We start from the raw sequence: 19,653 nt of genomic DNA, 5'->3' as shown, positions 1-19,653 counted from the left end.
TTTCTCAGGCTATGATCCGATTTCATTTTTTTTTGCACATTTATACTTCATAGGATCTCCGAGTTAAACACACCTTCATATTCCAACCGGTGAAGTAGGCCTTTAAGTTATCTGCTACTGTATAAACATGTTGGTGTAACATTGTGGCCTACATTTCTACCAAGTATGTATGTTATGTTAAGAACAATGGCTGTTCCCTTTACACACTGCACCTTTAAGTGGAAATGTCCAAAACACCTCATAGTTGTGTTCTTTGGGAAGACAATACAATTGATCTTTGTATGATACTTGTAAAGTTGATGGACAATGCTTTTGATCTCTTCCGGATTGTGGTTGGTTTTTCTCTGACCGAAACCTGGACCGAGACCATGTTTTTACACTGTCTGTTTCAGCCCTCCAAAAGGACTTAGACCTATTAGTCAGTGTTTCTGTGCATATGTGAACACTCCAAAGGGACTCAGACCCCTCTGGAACGACCCATACTCAGACCTCCTCTGGAGGATATCTGAGTGACATGCAGGAGGTGGACCACATAACGGAGGTTAGCAAGGTGCATGGCTGCCAACAGACGCTGAGGAGGGTGATGGGTTGGTGGGGCACTATAAGCTCCCTCTTGATGATCTCTCAATTTGGGCTGAGTTCAACGGGTAGATCCCAAAGCCCCGAAAGCCAGCCTCGGCATTGGAAGGGGACTGGCTTGCCATTTGAAATGACTGGCAAAAACAAGGTTATGTGGAGCCTCTTCATCCCACTCTATCTTGTGATGGTCCTCCCTTCCAGCCTACAGTGATGCTTGAGGATTTTGAAGAAGGCCCTGTCTGCTTGCTGGAGGTAGTGTCAGACATCGTCACCACAGTGTTTGGTGGACAGCCCAGGAGCCACTTTTCCTTCAGCCGTTTGCTCTTGAATATACTCATGGTGGTTCCATACAGACCAACAACATTGGCAGGTGGTGCTCTATCTGTTTACATATATCCAGGGACCATGAACCATGGTACCCCGACTTCAGCTACCACCTTGGAGTGGAGGAAGTGGTCATGCAGGCCATTTTCATTGCAGTTCAAAATATGGTCCAAATGTGATGTTTGTGTTGTCTGTTATTTACAATATGGCCATTGGGTGGCACTCTAATATTACCTATCAAACAGATACACAAGTAGGACGAAACTGTTGTCTTGCAGATGTTTGACCCAGAGGGGCAAGACGGTTTTTGACTGCAGAATTATACTGCATCACGCTGTGACGCTAATAATATGTTGGTGTAATCAATCAATTCTTATTAATGCACGGTGGAAATAAATGATTGCTTAAAAACAAGAAGACTGATGAGATTATTAACAACACAAGGGAAGCGACCAGGAACAAGTCAAGTGAGCACAAGCACGTCAGCCAGCTTACTCTTGGTCAAGCTTATCTCAGTAGCTCAAAGCATCAGGCTTGACTCCTTTAATTCGCCTTTTTCCAAAGCTACTTCACAATTTCTGCCAGGCTTCCTCCCAAGTGTGTGCTTGTGGAGCCCTGTTCCTTTGATTTTTTAAACTCTTCTCTGAAGGGTCGACTTTGGAACTTTTCAGGCTCTAACCTGCTTCCACTGGCTAGCTGTATTCATAATAGCTCTAACCTCACCTTTCCTCTATAGTCCTCTCTTTTCAGCTGCTGAGTGTGGCAAGCCACTTTCTGTATCTGTCCTTTAAATGGCATTCCCACATGGGCAAGCAATATAGGTTGTGATTTATTTTGACGAGGAGCAGTTAGTTATTTTTTCTGTGACTAAAAAACCAATGGGAGAGCATGGGAACCTACACAGAGCGTTCTGAGCAAAGGCTGAAAAGTGCACGAAAGAGAGAGGACTATTCCTGATGATCTATAGAGTTATCTATAGAAAAAAGAAAATGTATTAAATATGTTTTCTTTAATGAACTGAAATGAAGCCATGAAATGACTGCAGCGTTAACTGTAACATAACATACATCTAGTTATTGATGGAGTGCAAATAAAATACTGTATTCAGTAATATTCATTGCTATTAGTTGTTCCTGCAGTAACTCAATTACTGAACATGTTTGTAATGGTATCTGGCAATGTACACACACTGGCTATTAAGAAGCCTTATATAAAATCAGAATATGAAGAATTGTTTCAATATGAGCTCAAATCAAATCAGTTTTTATTATTGTAGCCCAATATTAATAGCCATTTGCCATAGTGGGCTTCACAGTCCAAAAACAACATGAAACAATTTACCCTTAGGCCCTAAGCTCAAGCTCAGGAATTGCTCCAAGCAGAAACAATATTACACTGGGGAACAAAATGTTGAGAAACCACAGGGAGAGTGACAGAGAAAGAGATCTCTCTGTCAGGACGGACATACATGTAATAGATGGCAGGTGTAAAGAACAGAGCAATATGAAAATAAAAAAGGAATACAATCATTGACAAAAATTGTACATGCAGATAGTAAAACATATGAATAGTATGAATGCAAGAGGACCAAATGAAGGACCTGCGCCACACCATCCCTTTGTAGGGAGACTGGATGATGAATCAATCACTAGCCTATGACAGTTACTTGGATATAGAATGCAGTAGGCTACATACTTCAGAATCTCTTTGAAGGTGAAGTAGAAAACACCCATCGTACCACTTAAGGAGCCTCAGGGGAATACAGTCATATGAAAAAGTTTGGGAACCCCTCTCAGCCGGCATTATAATTGACTCTGCTTTCACACAAAAAAGATAAAAGAGGTATGTCTTTCATTTACCAGGAACAGCTAAGTACTGGGATGTTTTCCAAACAAAGATTTTTTGAAAAGCAGTATTTAGTTTTATGAAATTAAATAAAATGTGAAAAACTGGCTGTGCAAAAATATGGGAACCCTTGTGGTCTTGCTGATTTTAATGCATGTAACAGCATGTAAAACTGAGGACTTTAAACACAAAATTGGTTGGATTATGTTGTTAAGCCTTGAACCTCATATAAAGGTCTGTTTAATCATGATAAAAGGTATTTTAGGTGCCTAAATGCAAGTTCCACTTCTCTTTGACTCTCTGCAGAAGTGAGACAGAATGTGATCAGCAAAACAGCTCCCAAAAGATCTTAAAAACAAAGATTATTCATTGTCATGGTTTAGGGGAAGGCTACAAGAAGCTTTCCCAAAGGTTTCAATTGTCAATGTCTACTGTAAGGAACGTTGTCAGGGAATGGAAGGACACAGGCACAGTTGCAGTTAAACCCAGGTCTAGCAGACCAAGAAAAGTACAAGAGCGGCATATGCGGCGGATTGTGAGAATGGTTGCACACAACCCAAAGATCACCTCCAAAGACCTGCAAGAACATCTGGCTGCAGATTGTGTATCTGTACATGGTTCAGTGCAATTTGCACCAAAACATCTGTATGGCCGGGTGATGAGAAGGAAGCCCTTTCTGCGCCCATGCCACAGATACAGTTGCATGGAGTATGCAAAAGCTCATTTAGACAAGCCAGCTTCATATTGGAAGAAAATGCTTTGGACTGATGAGAAAAAAATGTAGTTATTTGGTCTTTTTAAAAAGCAGATGTTTTGGTGCAAATTGCGCTGAATTGTTGAACGATGTACAGATGCACCATCTGCAGCCAGTTGTTCTTGCAGGCCTTTGGAGGTGATCTGTGGGTTGTGTGCAACCATTCTCACAATCCTCCACCTATGCCGCTCCTGTTTTTTTCTTGGTCTGCCATGCCTGGGTTTAACTGCCACTATGCCTGTGTCCTTCCATTTCCTGACAACGTTCCCTACAGTCGAAATTGACGATTGAAACCTTTGGGAAAGCTTCTCGTAGCCTTCCCCTAAACCATGACAATGAACAATCTTTGTTTTTCAGATCTTTTGGGAGCTGTTTTGATGATCCCATTCCGTCTCACTTCAGCAGAGAGTCAAAGAGAAGTGCAACTTGCATTTAGGCACCTAAAATACATTTTCTCATGATTAAACAGACATTGCTATGAGGTTCAAGGCTTAACAACATAATCCAACCAACTTTGTGTTTAAAGTAATCAGTTTTACATGCTGTTACAGGCATTAAAATCAACAAAACCACAAGGGTTCCTATATTTTTGCACAGCCAGTTTTTCACATTTTATTTTATTTCATACAACCAAATACTGCTTTTCAAAAAATCTTTGTTTGGAAAACATCCCAGTACTTAGCTGTTCCTGGTAAATTAAAGACATACCACTTTTATGTATTTTTTTGTGAAAGCAGAGTCAATTATATTGCCGGCTGAGAGGGGTTCCCAAACTTTTACATATGACTGTATTAGGGTGATGATACTAATGGAAAGGTAAACTAGTTAGGACTCATTCTGAACAGGTGACAGGTGTCACAGAATGACATTGACGCAGGTTCGCTAAGATGCCGAACAATATGATGTATTTAAGATGTGTCAGAAATATTCACAAACAGCACAGACTTCTTAATAAATTATTAATAGCCTGTTGATAAATAATAGCCCTTAATTAGTCCTTATTATTCCCTTTAACACATGGTACATACCAAGGTTGCTCCCTTTCCCCCTTTATTTCTGCCAAAGGGTTATAGCAGAATCTTGTGTTTTCCAATTATTATTATGTATGTCATTTGATTATTATTTTAGAAAAGTAACAGTTAATTTGCATATTTTACCAAATGAAAATATGTACTATTCTTTTTATGAAAGAATAAAGTTAAATCAACACAATACTTCAAAAACGTATTTGCAATATTTTCACTTTGGCATCATCTTTTATTATTATCTGGCATTTTGTTCTCAGTCATTTTAGTAAACATTATTGATATTGTTGTTTGGACCCCAATATAAAATATTTAAAGTCAACCCACAGTGAAATAAAGATTAAAGGAAGGTTATTCAAATTCAGATGTTTCTATTCAAAACGAAGGAGGAGAAATGCCTTGAATTATAATAATTTGGTTTATGGAAGATGAAATTGTGACATTGTGACACTGTTAGAGAATGTTTAAGGTATGTGTATATGAAATTTGATAAAACTGTCCTTATTCACAGTGTTCGCTGGCCAGGCGCACATGATCTGGGTTCCACTGTGATCTGGCGAAACACTCTGCAGCCTTCCTGTCACACTGACAGATGAACTTTTCACATTTGTTATTTCTTTCTGAAAAGATAAAGCAGAAAGCACTCTCAAAAAATGTAAGAAAACTGAGCATAAATTTGATTGCAACAGTAACAGTTTTTCTTCTCAACATTTATATCTTTATACTGTATAGCAAATGAACTCAAATATGAGATCAAGTGAACAAGAAAATCACGTTGTTTCAGTGTACTCACTGGTGCAGGTGACCAATTTTTTTTTTCTGTCACAGGTGTAGTCATAGATCTCGGTGTAAGGATTGTCCCAGAACGTCCAGCATACACGGAGAATCTTAGCATAGGCGTAACATTCATCGTGCACTTGGCAGCACCTACCGATCAAGTAAAAAAAAACAAGAGAAGATGTAAAGCAGACTGGACCATATTTTATAAGTCCTCTGAAATATGAGTCAGGGTTAGTGTATCTTGACCTGTCCAGATCATCCACGGGTGTGCCGGAGCCTCCCAGTCCACAGTAGCAGCCGTAGTCAGTAAAGTCCAGAAGAGGCGAGCTGTCAGGATTCGCACACTGTATAATACTTCTAAATTGGAAGAGTAATTCTAACTTCACAGTGGGGGCTGAAGCACAACAAGGACACACAATCAGAGTTATGTCCGTAACCCTGTAGAAAATATAGGTCTACACAGGAATCAATGGCACAGTGCGTACATACTAACTGCTGTTGTACTCACCAACAGAGAGGCCTGCGACCAGGAGAAATAGCGGCTGGAGAGTATTCATCCTTTGAGTAAGACGTGCAGCAGTCATGGAAATGGTCACACTCCAACATCAGTCAACATATCATACTACAGATGAACACTTGATCAGTTTATGTAGCCAACCTCTTGGCAGCACCTGCTAACTGCTTTTTGAATAAGTGAATAGGATGAGTTGTGATAGGTGCTTGGGGCGGGACCGTGTAAACTTGCAGGGCCAGTGTGTCCCTAATCCTACACGGGCCTTTGCAAACACGCAAGGGGTGCTTCAACATTCAAAGCAATAAAGCAAATGTTCCATTTCTACTTTGTCACCTTCCGCGTGGACTTTCTCTTTTCCCTCATAATTGTGTCGTCCCCTGACCACCACTTGTGTGTACCGCCACTGCTGAGTGACATCAGCTGGAATGCTTGATGTGGTCAGGTCATACACGTGGCAGGTTTACACACCCTGTGTCAAAAATGACTTACCTTCTTAAATTATGAGGATGAACCATGTTGGGCGTGTGTCGGGTTTAAAAAGAACCAAGGACTCATTAATACACGTATAAATAGACCGCAGTATATCAACTGATGTCTTTTGTTCTTAAAAAAACATTTTGCAATTGGAAAATATTGTGAAATATGTTCACGTCCTAACATGCAATGCTTCACCTACTGAGGTAAAGGTAAACATTGTAACAGCCTTGCCACTCTGATTTGAATGCAGCTTTATTTATTCAACATGTCTAATTGAGGTCAAGATCTCAAGACTGATCTTATAACAACATACATTACATGTATAAAATATTAAAACAACACAGTTCTGTGTCACAAAGCAGTCAGCACGCTGATTAAAACAAGCATACATAGTATTGCACATCTCTGTACATTGTTGAGCCTCCAGCCAGGGGCATCAAGGGTGAAGGAGTAGTATGGCCCTGGCATAGCATTGGAGACCATCATTCATTTATATACATCACTAAGAAAACCAGGAAAAATTTAAAATTGTTTATTTACAGAAACCAATCAAGAACACATCGAATACATCTTCTTAATCCAAAATAACTAAACTATGTATATGTGTATCTGTATGTGAGTAGGAGGGACTGCAGTAAAGGTCGGGGAGAGAAAGTCACATGGGCTAAATAAAAGCAGAAGCTTTGGAAGAAGCTCTGTGACTAAAGGTAATTTAAATTTAAAAAATAGTTTGAGTTTGTTACCATGGTAGACAATGTGCCAAGTTAGAAAGAGTGCATGCAGGATAGTTATTACTGTGAATGTAATTGTATTAACTGTCTATGGCAACGCTAACTAGCTGAGCTAAATTCCTCTGCCCAGCCCAGAGGTCAACTTTATCAGATGTTTTGTTTGGAAGATCCTATAGCAAGAAGAGGAAGATTTGCGAGGGGAAAGTTGGGAAATGTTCTGTCCGTGATCACAGCTCTTAGCTTGGTGGATCTTCTTCCTTTGAGGGTCAACAGCACCGTGCTAACTCGCTTTGTTCCTTTTTGTCCTCTGATGTTCGTTGGACAGACTTCAGTTTCACAAACAAACAGAGCACTGACATCTTTTGTGCAAACGAGTATAGACACACTAAATAGTTTTTGTTTGGTTTTTGTCTCTTTATTTTGTCTGTTTTTACTGTTCTGTCATTCTGTTTATCATTGTCTGAGTCTGTATTTATTTGTGCTTGTATGTGCTGATAGTGCTTATGTGTTTTGTACTCTATGTTCCCAAGTGGAAGACAAATTCCCCTTGTGTCAATAAAGGTTTATCTCATCTCATCTTGGTTGCAGAAGTGGAAGGGCCGGTACAGGAGAGTGACTCAATGGGCCGATGCGGGGTGTTGCTTTAACACAGGCTGCTCTGCATGGCTGGTTTGCACGGCTTTCTTGTGCAAGCCGTGCTTTAGGCCAGGATCAGGGAGAGGTGCTCTCTCTCCAAAACCAGTTCATGGAGAGATAAAGCCACTTTTCAAGCACTAAATGAGATGTCATTGATTGACAGCAGAGAGCAGACTCTGACCAATGGCTGCCAAGAAAGAGGACATCAAGGTGGGGCATCCGACTGCTTGGAGGTGTCAAGCCATTAAGACAGCACAAAGGCATCCTGGGGGAATGCTGCCTATGTGTTCCAGCGGATGAAAAGATCAAATGTTAGTTGAAGACATTTTGTGTTTTTGAAATCAGCACACTTTAAAATAAAAGTCCTACTGAATGAACCAGTTCAGCAGGGTATATACCAACACAGTCTCATAGGCTTACTCAAGTGTATGTTCAAAGTAATGATAATACAAGTAATATCTATCAACAAACTAAGTAACAATAAATAAGACTAACCATGTTTGGGCCACATTTCATTAACAGTGACTTTCTGGAGTATGCCAGGTAAAATGAATGAACAAGAAGGAAGGAGGGAAATGTAGATGGTTATGGGTTTCTCCCACCCATGACAGTCTGTTTGTGAATGTATGAGATCTGTGTAGGTACAATTTGATAAAACTGTCCTTTATTCACAGCGGTCGCTTGGCAGGCGCACATGATCTGGGTTCAAATGTGATTTGGCGAAACACTCTGCGGCCCTCCTGTCACACTCACAGATGAACATCTCACATTTGTTGTTGTTTTCTGAAAAAGATAAAGTCGAGAGCACTCTGAGAAGAGCTTCATTGATGTTGTCCCAGTAATAGTTTTTCTTATCAACATTTATATCTATACATGTGTTTTTTTAAGTTGTCTTTCACCCCCCTACATTTACAAAAAGGCATGTTACTGCTGCCTTTATGAGAAAGTAAACAAGCGTATGAGATCAAGTGAGCACGGAAATCCCTTTCTTTCAGTTTACTCACTGGTACAGGTGACCACCTTCTTTTGCTTGTCACAGGTGTAGTCATATATCTCTGTGTAAGGATTGTCCCAGAACGTCCAGCATACACGGAGAATCATAGCATAGGCGAAACATTCATCGTGCACTTGACAGCACCTACCCATTAAGTCAAACAAACAAGAGAAATTGTAAAGCAGACTGAACTATATTTTAAAGTCCTCTGAAATATGAAGCAAAGTGAGTGAATGCTGACCTGTCCAGATCATCCACGGGTGTGCCGGAGCCTCCCAGTCCACAGTAACACCCGTAGTCAGAATATTCAAAAAAAGGCGAGCTGTCAGGATCCACACACTGTATAATATTTCTAAACTGGGAGAATACTTCTAACTTCACGGTGGGTGCTAAAACACAACAAGGACACATAATCAGAATTCCATTCATAACAAAGTAGAAAATATAGGTCTAATCACAGCCACAGTGCGTACAGAAGAACTGCGGTAACACTTTACAATAAGGTACACAAAATTGTAGTAGCTACTACATATCTACTACATAGATATGTGTTACCTACTAGGTTTTTTTTTATGTTACCTACTACATATGTGAAAATGTGTTAGGTAGCACAAAAAAAAACCTATGTAGTAGGTAACACATATCTATGTAGTAGGTATGTAGTAGCTACTACAATTTTGTGTACCTTATTGTAAAGTGTTACCAGAACGGCTGTTGTACTCACCAACAGAGAAGCCTGCGACCAGGAGAAACAGCACCTGGAGAGTATTCATCCTCCTAGTAAGACGACCAGTCAGGGAAATGATCACACTCCAACATCAGGCAGCATATCTGCTGATCAACACTTAACCAGTTTCTGTAACTAACCGCTTGACAGCACTTGCTCATTCCTTGAATTCCCGTGAATATGTAAATACGATGATTTATGGCGGTATTGTGTGAACTCGCAGGGCCAGAAAGTACTTCATGGGCCTTTGTTAACATGCACGGGTGGATTCATCTCTAAAAAGCAAGACAAAGTCAAAGCAGAACGTGTCTTTATTTGCTTCTTGTGTTCCATTCCTAATTTGTCTCCTTTCTGTTAGACTTGTACCTTTATTTTCCCCTAAGAATTGTATCGTCCCCTACCCACCATTTTTAAGTACCGCCACAGCTGAGTGACATCAGCTGGAATGATTTATGTGGGTGGCTCATACACATAGCAGGTATACACAACCTGTGCCATAAATGACTGACCTTAATTCACATTACTCAGAAATATTCACAAACAGCGCATACTTTCTCATAGATTATTCATAGCCTATTGATAAATAGTAGCCCATAATTAGCCCTTATTCTTCCCATTAACACAGTCTACATATCAAAGCTGCCCACGTTGTCCCTTTATTTCTGCTTGTCTTCCTCATGACCTGGACAACTCCACGTAGTCCAGAGAATCATGAATTTGTAACACCCTGAAAAGGGGAGAAGTAAATAATCAAGCTCGACACGGTGCTCTCTCTGTCTTGGCTTTGACAAGAATGAGGAACCTTGGCTGAGAGCTCCCCCTTCTGGACTGGGTAGGCATAGTTAATCAATCACAGGTACTCAAACTGGATTTACGAGTCGATCACAGATCTAATCTTTTCTGGCAGGTAAGTATCTCAATACTCTTTTTGGATTGTTGAACTGAAGAGGTTCACATACTTTTGCACCCATGAAATTTGACTTTTTTGTTAGCAGATGTCTTTCGTTAAATTAACAACGCTAAAGTATAGTGTCAGTCAATAGTGAAACCTGAATAGACTGTGGTGGAACAACTAATCCTAAAAAAATCACAATAACCTATTCAATTTAGACTAAGTTGCACAAATGCTTATAGGCTACTAAATATAAAAGGTCATTTGGTTTATGGTGTTTTATTTTAAATAAAAGAAAGACAAGTTCCAAGAATGTTTGATGCCTTTGTAGAGATGGAAAAGATTAACTTGTATAGGCTATGCTGTGTATAATGGATGTATAGAGGCTACACATTGTGTGCAATAAAACAATAACAGCTCCTATACTTAAACCTGCAGCGTGTAGAATTTTGGCTTTTATTTCCTAGCAGATTTTGTAGAAAATAATTATAATTTCCATAAGTACGTTTAATTTAGCGCATAATTATTTATAATTTTTTTAGAATAATTGTTTTTTTTCTTAGAATGGGTCTCATATATGTCCATATTTCTCCATACTTTGGACCAAGGCCTTGTCACCGCCATTTTGGAAGTGTCATAGTTGGAATGTCATCGGGTGCATTGTTTAAAATTTAGAATTGTTCTTGTCCTTGAAGGCCACTGTAGCTTCTGTTATTATTCAAAAGGGGTGGGGTTACCCAGGGAGCGTTGCATTCTAGAACTTACTTGATGATGTCATATTACACACTGCACCTTTAACATGATCATCTTCAAATACAGAACTGATCAGTTATTATGATTTAAACCATTCCAAGAATGGAATTTGCAACATTTCTCTTTTTACCTCTAACAAAGTAAAACAAAAAAACAAACATAATATCATCACACAGCATACATTTACCCTGCAAACAATAGGCGACAATTCAATATCAAACTAAATCATGCCAATGATATAGCCTACAATAGGCCAATAACAAACGTCATTCAATACATGGGCAGCAAGCCCAAATAAGTGACTACGCTTTATAAACAAGCCCAACGTCGCTTATAAAAATCTGACATGCCACACTTGCAGGCAGGGTGTGGAAGAGAATACAATACTGGGCTGTCTGTATTTACTGTCTTAGTCCGCCTCCCAGCACCGCCCAAGTTGATTCACTTTTGGAATGTCAGGGAGGAGGCAGTTCAGCCCAAACTAGGGGGGTTAAGTTAAAAAGCTTATTTACCATCTTTCGACTTTGGCATCATCTATTATTATCTGGCATTTTGTTCTCAGTTACTTTAGTAAACATTATTTGTGTTAAAGGTTGACTTTGCAACATTTGCCTTAAAAATGTAATTCAATTATATTTCACACAAAAGTAGTCCAACTCAATCATCACCGTGAGCCGTGCAAGCAGGCACCAACGTTCTGTGGAGGTAGAGTACATCATTTTCCAGTTAGGCATACAGCACATATCAGTGTGTTAGCACCTGAGCTAACCAAAGCTAACCCCAGTTAAGGAAGTGGAGAGGCTTCTGCTCTGTGCTCTGGGCCCCATGAAGTAGCAGGGAGGAGCTTGGGTGGAGCTTAGACCTGAGTCTTCGGTTTACAAAACAATACCAACAAAGAATACTATGTAAAATGGAGCCAGAGAGAGGATTTCATTTATATTTTCATTACAATGTTGCATAGTCTGCCTTCAAATTGATGTGGCTCTTTCGACGCCTTTATGAAATATTTCAAATCAACCCACAGGTAAATAAAGATTGAAGCAAGGTAATTCAAATGTATATATTTCAATTTATAATTCAGAAAATAGTTCCACCCATTAACACTGCATCTGCAAAACTTGGCGGTTTGACTGTGGTCAAAATGATCAAAATATATTGGTATTTAAAAAAACACAAATTAAAAAGAAACAGGAAACAACAAAATGAAGTAATTAGGAACACATGCAATGACAAAGTTGTGGGAAAGAGCATACTGGAACAGCCGACACAGATATAACATTAAAAGGCAGAGTGTACTACTTTAGTACTGATTAGAGTACAAGGAGGAGACAAGAAAAGAAAAAGGTATTGTCTTCTATAGTAAATTGAGTTATGAGATTACCCTTGAATGATCAGTTGACAGCTTGTGAGGTACAATTAATGATGTTATCTTGTTTTTGATCAGGATAAAATCATAATTAGAAACCCAACAGGAGGACGTTGGCACAAGAAGGAAGGAGGAAATTATGGAGGGTTATTGGTTTCTCCCACTCGTGACACTCAGGATGTGTAAGGTCGGTGTGGATACCATTTGATAAAAATGTTCTTATTTGCAGCGGTCACCGGGCAGGAACACGTTCTCTGGTTTCCACTGTGATTTGGCAAAACACTCTGAGGCATTCCTGTCGCACTCACAGATGAACATCTGACACGCGTTGTTTGTTTCTGAAGAAGATAAAGTAGAAAGCATTCTCAAAGAAATGTAATCTGTGAAGAGCATCAATTTGATTGGAACAGTAACACAAGCTTTGTTTCAATTGACTCACTGGTGCAGCTGACCACCTTATTTTGCTTGTCACAGGTGAAGTCATACATCTCTGTGTAAGGATTGTCCAAGAACTTAGAGCACCCACTGTAACGCAACGCATTGCCGTAACACTCATCGTGTACTTTGCAGCACCTACCGATCAAGTCAAACAAACAAGACAAATTGTCAAGCAGATTAGGCCAAATTTAACAGTCCTCTGAATATGAAGCAGTGTGTGAATATTGACCTATCCAGATCATCCACGGGTGTGCCGGAGCCTCCCAGTCCACAGTAGCAGCCGTAGTGAGCGTATTCCAAAATGGGCGAGCTGTCGGGATTTGCACACTCTATCATCTCTCTAAACTGGGTGAATACTTCTGACTTCACGGTGGGGGCTGAAGCACAACAAGGACACACAATCCAAATTATGTTCGTAACCCAGTAGATATAAATATATAGGTCTAAGGTCTATATATGTCCAGTAAATATAGGTCTAATCACAGCCACGGTGCGTACATAAGAACTGCTGTTGTACTCACCAACAGAGACCAGGAGACACAGCACCTGGAGAGTATTCATCCTCCTAGTAAGACGACCAGTCAAGGAAATGATCACACTCCAACATCAGGCAGCATATCCTACTGCTGATCGACACTTAACCAGTTTCTGTTACCAACCCCTTGGCAGCGCCTGCTAATTCCTTTAGACTGGTAAATAGAATGATTTGGCAGGTTTGTATGAGGCTGAACAATGTTGGGTGTGTGTCGGGTCAGGTGCAAAAGTGTGTGTCGGGTCAGGTGCAAAAAGAACAAAACATTTTGCCACTTGAAACCTGAAAAAATATGCTTTGGTCATTCTCTCTCTCTCTCTCTCTCTCTCTCTCTCTCTCTCTCTCTCTCTCTCTCTCTCTCTCTATCTATATTTCCCCATAATCTGTGTCCACTTCTAGACTGTATTTATCTTATATAAACAGAAATGCCAAAACAAAGTTTTATATTTAAGTATGAAATCCCTCAAAGCAATGGGTGACTCTTAACTTCACTTTGTTTTGCAGTTCATTCCTGTGGTAAGGAGCATTGTACCATGCATGGAGGCGGGTGTAACTTAAAACACAATAATTATCACTACATTCGGTTTCACAGGAGTACAGCAGAGGATTGGGGTCGCAATAAATACTATTTGAGTTTAAAAAAAGAAAAAGTTCTTGACCTGAGAACCTGAGACCTCCAGAGAATAGACATCATCACCATGGGAACACAGGCTCAAGTAGCATGCCATTCCTGTTCCACTGGAACAAAGTATTCCATTGTTTTTTTGAAGAGGTAGTCTAGTTTTACGGAAATGAAACTGTTCATACAAGTATAGCATGCCATTCCTTTTCTACTGCAAACGGTCAGATTGCGAATCATTTTTGTAACTTAGACATTTGGAACTGCACTGACAAATGGCGTCATCCTTTTTATGGATGCACCAGACGGAAAACACTTTAATATGGGTCATTTATGTGTTGTCAAGCTGTTGTCGTTTTATGTGGAAAATAACTCCTTGCACCTTAAAATGTGTGATGCAGTGATATTAGTCAACTCGTCTTAAACAAACCTTTGTTTAGGATGTGTGAGTTGATAAAGGCCATGACTTTGGATAATGACAATATATAAACACACACACACACACACACGCACACACACACGCATACACACACACACACACACACACACACACACACACACACACACACACACACACACACACACACACACAATTATTTTACACAAGGTAAGAGCAGGGCTTCCCAAACATTTTCAGCTCATTCCAGCTGGTTGTACTGGTAACTCCACAAGGGCAGGTATTACTGTAAACCTGCATGCATATGTGTCTGCCAAGTAGACGAGGAAAGAGAAACAAAAACAATAGTGAAATCTATAAATAGATTTGTAACTACTTGCAATGTGGAAATGTGAGCACGTCAACAATTGTATGGAATAACAAGTAATCATCTTGTTGAAAACTAAGAACATAACATATTAATGAGATTACTCCATGGTTGGTCCTTATTCAAGAACAGACAGGGGTGTTTGCAAAAGAATATACAGATTTCTTATAGAAAAATAAATACATCTTGAGAAAATAATTTAAAATACCCATTCATGAGCACTGAGTCTCTGCAATTGTTAAGCTATTTCATTTGTATTGTTTTGCTAAGGAGGAAATATTACGTACATGAAACAAAATATTCCATTGTGTTTTGAAGGAATAGTCTAGTCTTATGGAAATTAAACTTTATCAGCTGATTGATATGAAGTGAACCAATCCAATCCAACTTTTTTTATAAAGCACATTTAAATACAACAGAGTTGAGCCAAAGTGCTGCACAGTCAAGAAGCCAAACAAGTCACAATAACAGAACAGACAACACTATATTACAAATAATTAAATCAAAAATAAATAAATGGTGAAATAAATAAAAAAGCAAAAACGCAGGTCATAGTAAATGCAGAAAGAAACAGTATGATAATAAAAAACCTTATCCTTTTTTAAAAGCCAATGAGTGAAAATGGTCCTTTAGACGTGATTTAAAAACAGGCAGTGTGTGGGCCATCCTTACATTTAATTTGTTTCATTTAACCTTTATTTATAATCGAGAGATCATCAAGGGGTGACCCTCAGGTACAATTGCATTGACTCAAACAAAACAATGCAAAGCAAAAACAACATGGAGGGGCGGCTTGTTCCATACTTTGGGGGTAATAGCTGATTGATCAAAAGAATATCAGCAGCAACAGTCTGTTACCCATAAACATAATAAATTAATTATCTAACATAAGTCCGTTTTGGAAAAGTATTTGACCATTCACAACCAAGTCGAAATATGATAATGTGTATCTTTATCAGTTAAAATGGACAAGTGCTTTTGGTTGACATGTTCTACATTTTATTGTAAATGTGTCATGTAGGATTAGTGTTGGACTCCGCACTGATCTGATTATAAGCTGTCAGGTAAGTTAAATGAGAGATGTACAGTAATAGTGTTTATTATCAGTAAAAGATAATCCCAATTAGAAACCCAATAGGGGTAAATTGGCACAGGAGGGGAGGAAGGGGTTATGGATGGTTATGGGTCATCAAAATCACTGTGTACTCCCATACAGTAAATCTGTCTTTATTTACAGCGGTCGCTCGGCAGGTGCCTGTGCTCTGGGTTCCATTGTGACACAGCAAAGCACTCGCCAGCCTTCCTGTCGCACTCACAGATGAACATTTCACATTCGTTGTTTTTCTCTGAAGAAAAAAGAATAGAAAACACTCTCTTGGAATATATATTACTGGAACTTTTATGAGCATATGAACAAGTTTATGTGAGCAAGAAAATCCCTTTGTTTTGGTGTACTCACTGGTACAGGTGACCATCTTGTTTTCCTTGTCACAGGTGTAGTGATACGTCTTGGTGTAAGGATTGTCCCAGAAGCATGTACATGCAGGATGCTTTAGAGCTTCACTGTAACACTCATCATGCACTTGGCAGCACCTAACGGATTGTGACGCACAAGAAACAATATTAAAGCAGACTGGACCATAGTTTTATAAAGTCCTCTAAACTGCTTTAGAGTGAGTGTATCTTGACCTGTCCAGTTCATCCACAGGTGTGCCGGAGCCTCCCAGTCCGCAGTAGCAGCCGTAGTCAGCATAGTCCAGAATGGGCCAGCTGTCGGGCTTCGCACACATTATAATATTTCTAAACTGGGGGAGTGACTGCCAGTAGTGATTCTGCTTGGGGGCTGTAGCAAAAGAAGCAAGCACAATCAGATTTATGTCGGTACTCCAGCACATGATATGTTTTTTTTAAAGACACGGTGCGAACAGGAGAACCACGTAACGCAGGTTATACTCACCATCACAAGAGTCATCATCAGGCACGGAGTGGGCTGAAGCACAACAAGCACACACAATCAGAATTATGTCAGTGAGCTACTCAATATAATATATGTCTATTCACATGTCACAAGGTGCACGTGCATTTTATAGTTACATGTATGCTTATGTTTTGGGTGTAGATTTATGTGCATGATTTTTAGTCATTTATTGCTGTATTTTCATCATTGCTGTGTTCTTTACCGCAAGTTTTTATGAATGAATGAATCTTTTTGAATGATAAAAAAAATATAAAAAGCCAAGTTCAACATAACACACACTAGACCCGTCCAAAAGGGATAGGAAGGAGCCAAGGCTTGTCAAGACCTACCCCCATTATCCTTCCTCTCGTGTTAGGGTCGCCAGCGACCCGTTTTGGATTTCAAATGCATAAAGGAACCACTTACATTTTGTTTATTGCATCAAGATTTCTTGACTTTGTCAGGAACCTCTATTTCAACAAAATAAAAAATGTTTCACTTAATTATAAAATGCTCTGGTGGAAATTATAACACTGGTGGTGTTAGGGTCGTTTTCGACCCGGTTATAGAATAAGACGTAAAAAACAATAACTAGAGCCAAAACTGAAATCATAAGTGCACTGTCAGCCAACACAATGACAGTCAGCTCCTCTCCCAATCATGTGAGCTCTGGGGGAGTTCTCATTTTGACTTGTTTTGCCTTTATACCAGCATAAAAGCGAAACAAACAGACGGGCATATCCAGACATGTGAGGTCAATTCAGTAGACTTGGAGACTTGCAGAGTGCACATCTCCTATTTGCGGAATTCAAAAATGAGGAGATTTACAGTGTGCCAAGTTCTGTCATGTTTTTGGTGAAAATGGTCACCTGATTCTAAAAATAAGAGGTGTCAGGTCTGCCGAAGCACTAAGGATAGAAAGATAAACGTATTGTGCTTTACCTGCAAGAAATATCTCTGCAAAGAACACTACAAGTGTTGCTTTTTGTCACACATCTGTACATACACACATACACATGCACACAGAGACTTTTACTCAGTTTTTTTTACTAGTTTTGGAACTAGTAATTGATTTCGATTGGTTTGATTTGTTGATTGGTTGTTGTTTATTTGACCTTACAAATCTATATTTTGTGTTGTGACTTGTTCTGGTTTTGATTGTGTGTTTGTATAATGCTGAAATAAAAGTTGTTTTGCTCTTTTCTGAAATAAATATTTATGGGTCGTAATTGACCAGTAACACCATAGATGTTAAAAAAGTCAATAATATTAATATGAAAAAATAAATAAAACAAATTTAGTTAAGAAATGTGTTCTCATACCCCTCAGTAATAATCAGGTAACACAGCAACCAAATATTTATTTATATGATTCTCTTAAGGTTCATTTTACCATTTTTTTTATTGAAATTGAGGTGCATACTGACGAAAAAAAGGCCCAGGTGCCTACACCAAAAATATTAAAAACAATATTTTCATGGATAAGGAAGCCTAACAAGGTAACCAAGAGATGAGAAACAAATTGGATGATAGATAATTGTTTTTAGTGTTTTTTACAGCTGATTTCAGACAAGGGTCGAAACCGACCCACTAACACCATGGATGGTAACAGAAAGTTAACACAGGAGGAAGGTTATTCACAATAAATAACTGCCAAATAAATTAACAATACACTTACACTTTTGTATATTACAAAAATACTACTGCAATGTGTGTCATAATGTTATTAAACTATTGAGGGGGGAAAAAGCGCCATTTGTATTTATGTATTTCTTTATCACTTCAAAAACTTTTTCTTGAAAAAAAAAGTAAATGCTTTATATCTATGGCCTACTTTGTTTGATATTTTTATCAAGAACATTCTACACAACCACCCCAGAAATAGAAATATACACATAGGCCTACTTGCAGGATTGGTCCCAGCATTATGCTGTTTGAAATTGAATTTCCCTCTTTAGTTAAAACCAAAACCCCATTCTCTATTTGTGAAGTTTCCAGGCAGCAGTTTTGTGCAGTATATAATTCAACCAGATCCTTAAACTTTAAGAGATAGAGTTGTCCCTTTATCTACAGTGTGGAATAAGTGCTGTATTAGGCCTAATACTCACCAACAGAGAGTCCTGTGGCCACGACAAACAGTGCCTGGACAGCATTCATCCTGTAAGACAACCAGTCACAACAAACTTCTCACTCTAACATAAGTTCCTCTTTATGTTTCAAGATGTGGAAATTGGGACATACCCCCGTGTAACTTCTCATATTACAGTTTAGGCAACGTGGAAACTCCAAGACTGGTGCTAGCCTGAACCCCTTTCAGGGAAAGTAGATAATGTATCCTTTATTTTATTACAGTAAAAATAACATTGGGCCAGTGGAAAATGTGTGTATCCTGGACTTTTTCTTATGACTTACAAAAGCGTAGATGCATGACACTAGATGTCTATAAATACAATAAGAACATCCAGAGGAAAGCCCGTTAATAATGAAACCATTGTGACTCTGTAGCACAGTGTTATGTCCAGTTTAGTCAACGTGTTTTGTACATACATGATAGAACATGTTATGAGAGAACTTTGGAGGAGCTGGCCTTTGATGACTCAACGGTGAAATCATCATTAGGCAGAAAGCCCCCTTTTTATTTTCCATTCCTACTGTGTCACCTTTCTGTTATGGACTTGTTCCTTTATTTTTCCCTCAGGATTGTGCCAACCCCCGACCACCACTTTGATCAGCTGGCATTTGATTCATGTGATTACCTCATGCATGTCACAGGTTTACACACCTTGTGCCAAAATGACAGTGTCTAAACAGAACCACAGACTCATTAATACAAGTAGAAATAGACTATATGAACGGATGGTTCATCAAAATGATGCAAAATATTTTGGTCAGAACAAGTGTGTATCCAATGCTTTACCTACTGAGGTAAATTACAAAACATTACATG

The 19,653-nt window shown here is 39.0% G+C and overlaps 4 protein-coding genes across 4 annotated transcripts; all 4 read right to left on the bottom strand.

The window, feature by feature from the left end:
* Positions 1 to 5,028: 5,028 nt before the first annotated feature.
* LOC307265071 (phospholipase A2-like) lies at positions 5,029 to 5,864 on the bottom strand (the record flags this gene model as incomplete). The annotated part of the gene is made up of 4 exons (XM_080046641.1): positions 5,029 to 5,147; positions 5,321 to 5,454; positions 5,554 to 5,701; positions 5,816 to 5,864. The coding sequence occupies 4 exons, from the start codon at positions 5,862 to 5,864 to the stop codon at positions 5,029 to 5,031; spliced, it is 450 nt and encodes a 149-aa protein (XP_079902767.1).
* A 2,465-nt stretch (positions 5,865 to 8,329) lies between these two features.
* On the bottom strand, positions 8,330 to 9,432 carry LOC307265070 (phospholipase A2-like; the record flags this gene model as incomplete). The annotated part of the gene is made up of 4 exons (XM_080046640.1): positions 8,330 to 8,448; positions 8,670 to 8,803; positions 8,901 to 9,048; positions 9,384 to 9,432. 4 exons carry the CDS (start codon positions 9,430 to 9,432, stop codon positions 8,330 to 8,332), a joined length of 450 nt encoding a protein of 149 aa, XP_079902766.1.
* A 2,645-nt stretch (positions 9,433 to 12,077) lies between these two features.
* On the bottom strand, positions 12,078 to 13,457 carry LOC307265389 (phospholipase A2-like). Its single transcript, XM_080047108.1, has 4 exons — positions 13,357 to 13,457; positions 13,065 to 13,212; positions 12,837 to 12,970; positions 12,078 to 12,735 (listed from the first exon to the last, which is right to left on the bottom strand). The coding sequence occupies exons 1-4, from the start codon at positions 13,394 to 13,396 to the stop codon at positions 12,617 to 12,619; spliced, it is 441 nt and encodes a 146-aa protein (XP_079903234.1). The 5' UTR covers positions 13,397 to 13,457; the 3' UTR covers positions 12,078 to 12,616.
* A 1,796-nt stretch (positions 13,458 to 15,253) lies between these two features.
* LOC307265387 (phospholipase A2-like) lies at positions 15,254 to 18,869 on the bottom strand. The gene is made up of 5 exons (XM_080047106.1): positions 18,815 to 18,869; positions 16,708 to 16,740; positions 16,440 to 16,593; positions 16,210 to 16,343; positions 15,254 to 16,096 (listed from the first exon to the last, which is right to left on the bottom strand). The coding sequence occupies exons 1-5, from the start codon at positions 18,861 to 18,863 to the stop codon at positions 15,978 to 15,980; spliced, it is 489 nt and encodes a 162-aa protein (XP_079903232.1). The 5' UTR covers positions 18,864 to 18,869; the 3' UTR covers positions 15,254 to 15,977.
* Positions 18,870 to 19,653: the final 784 nt, after the last annotated feature.

This window comes from Ammodytes marinus, assembly GCF_949987685.1.
Source record: "Ammodytes marinus genome assembly, chromosome: 18".
NCBI lineage: Eukaryota > Metazoa > Chordata > Actinopteri > Uranoscopiformes > Ammodytidae > Ammodytes > Ammodytes marinus.
The sequence above is the reverse complement of the archived record's forward strand: the minus strand, read 5'-3'. Positions and strand labels throughout refer to the sequence as shown.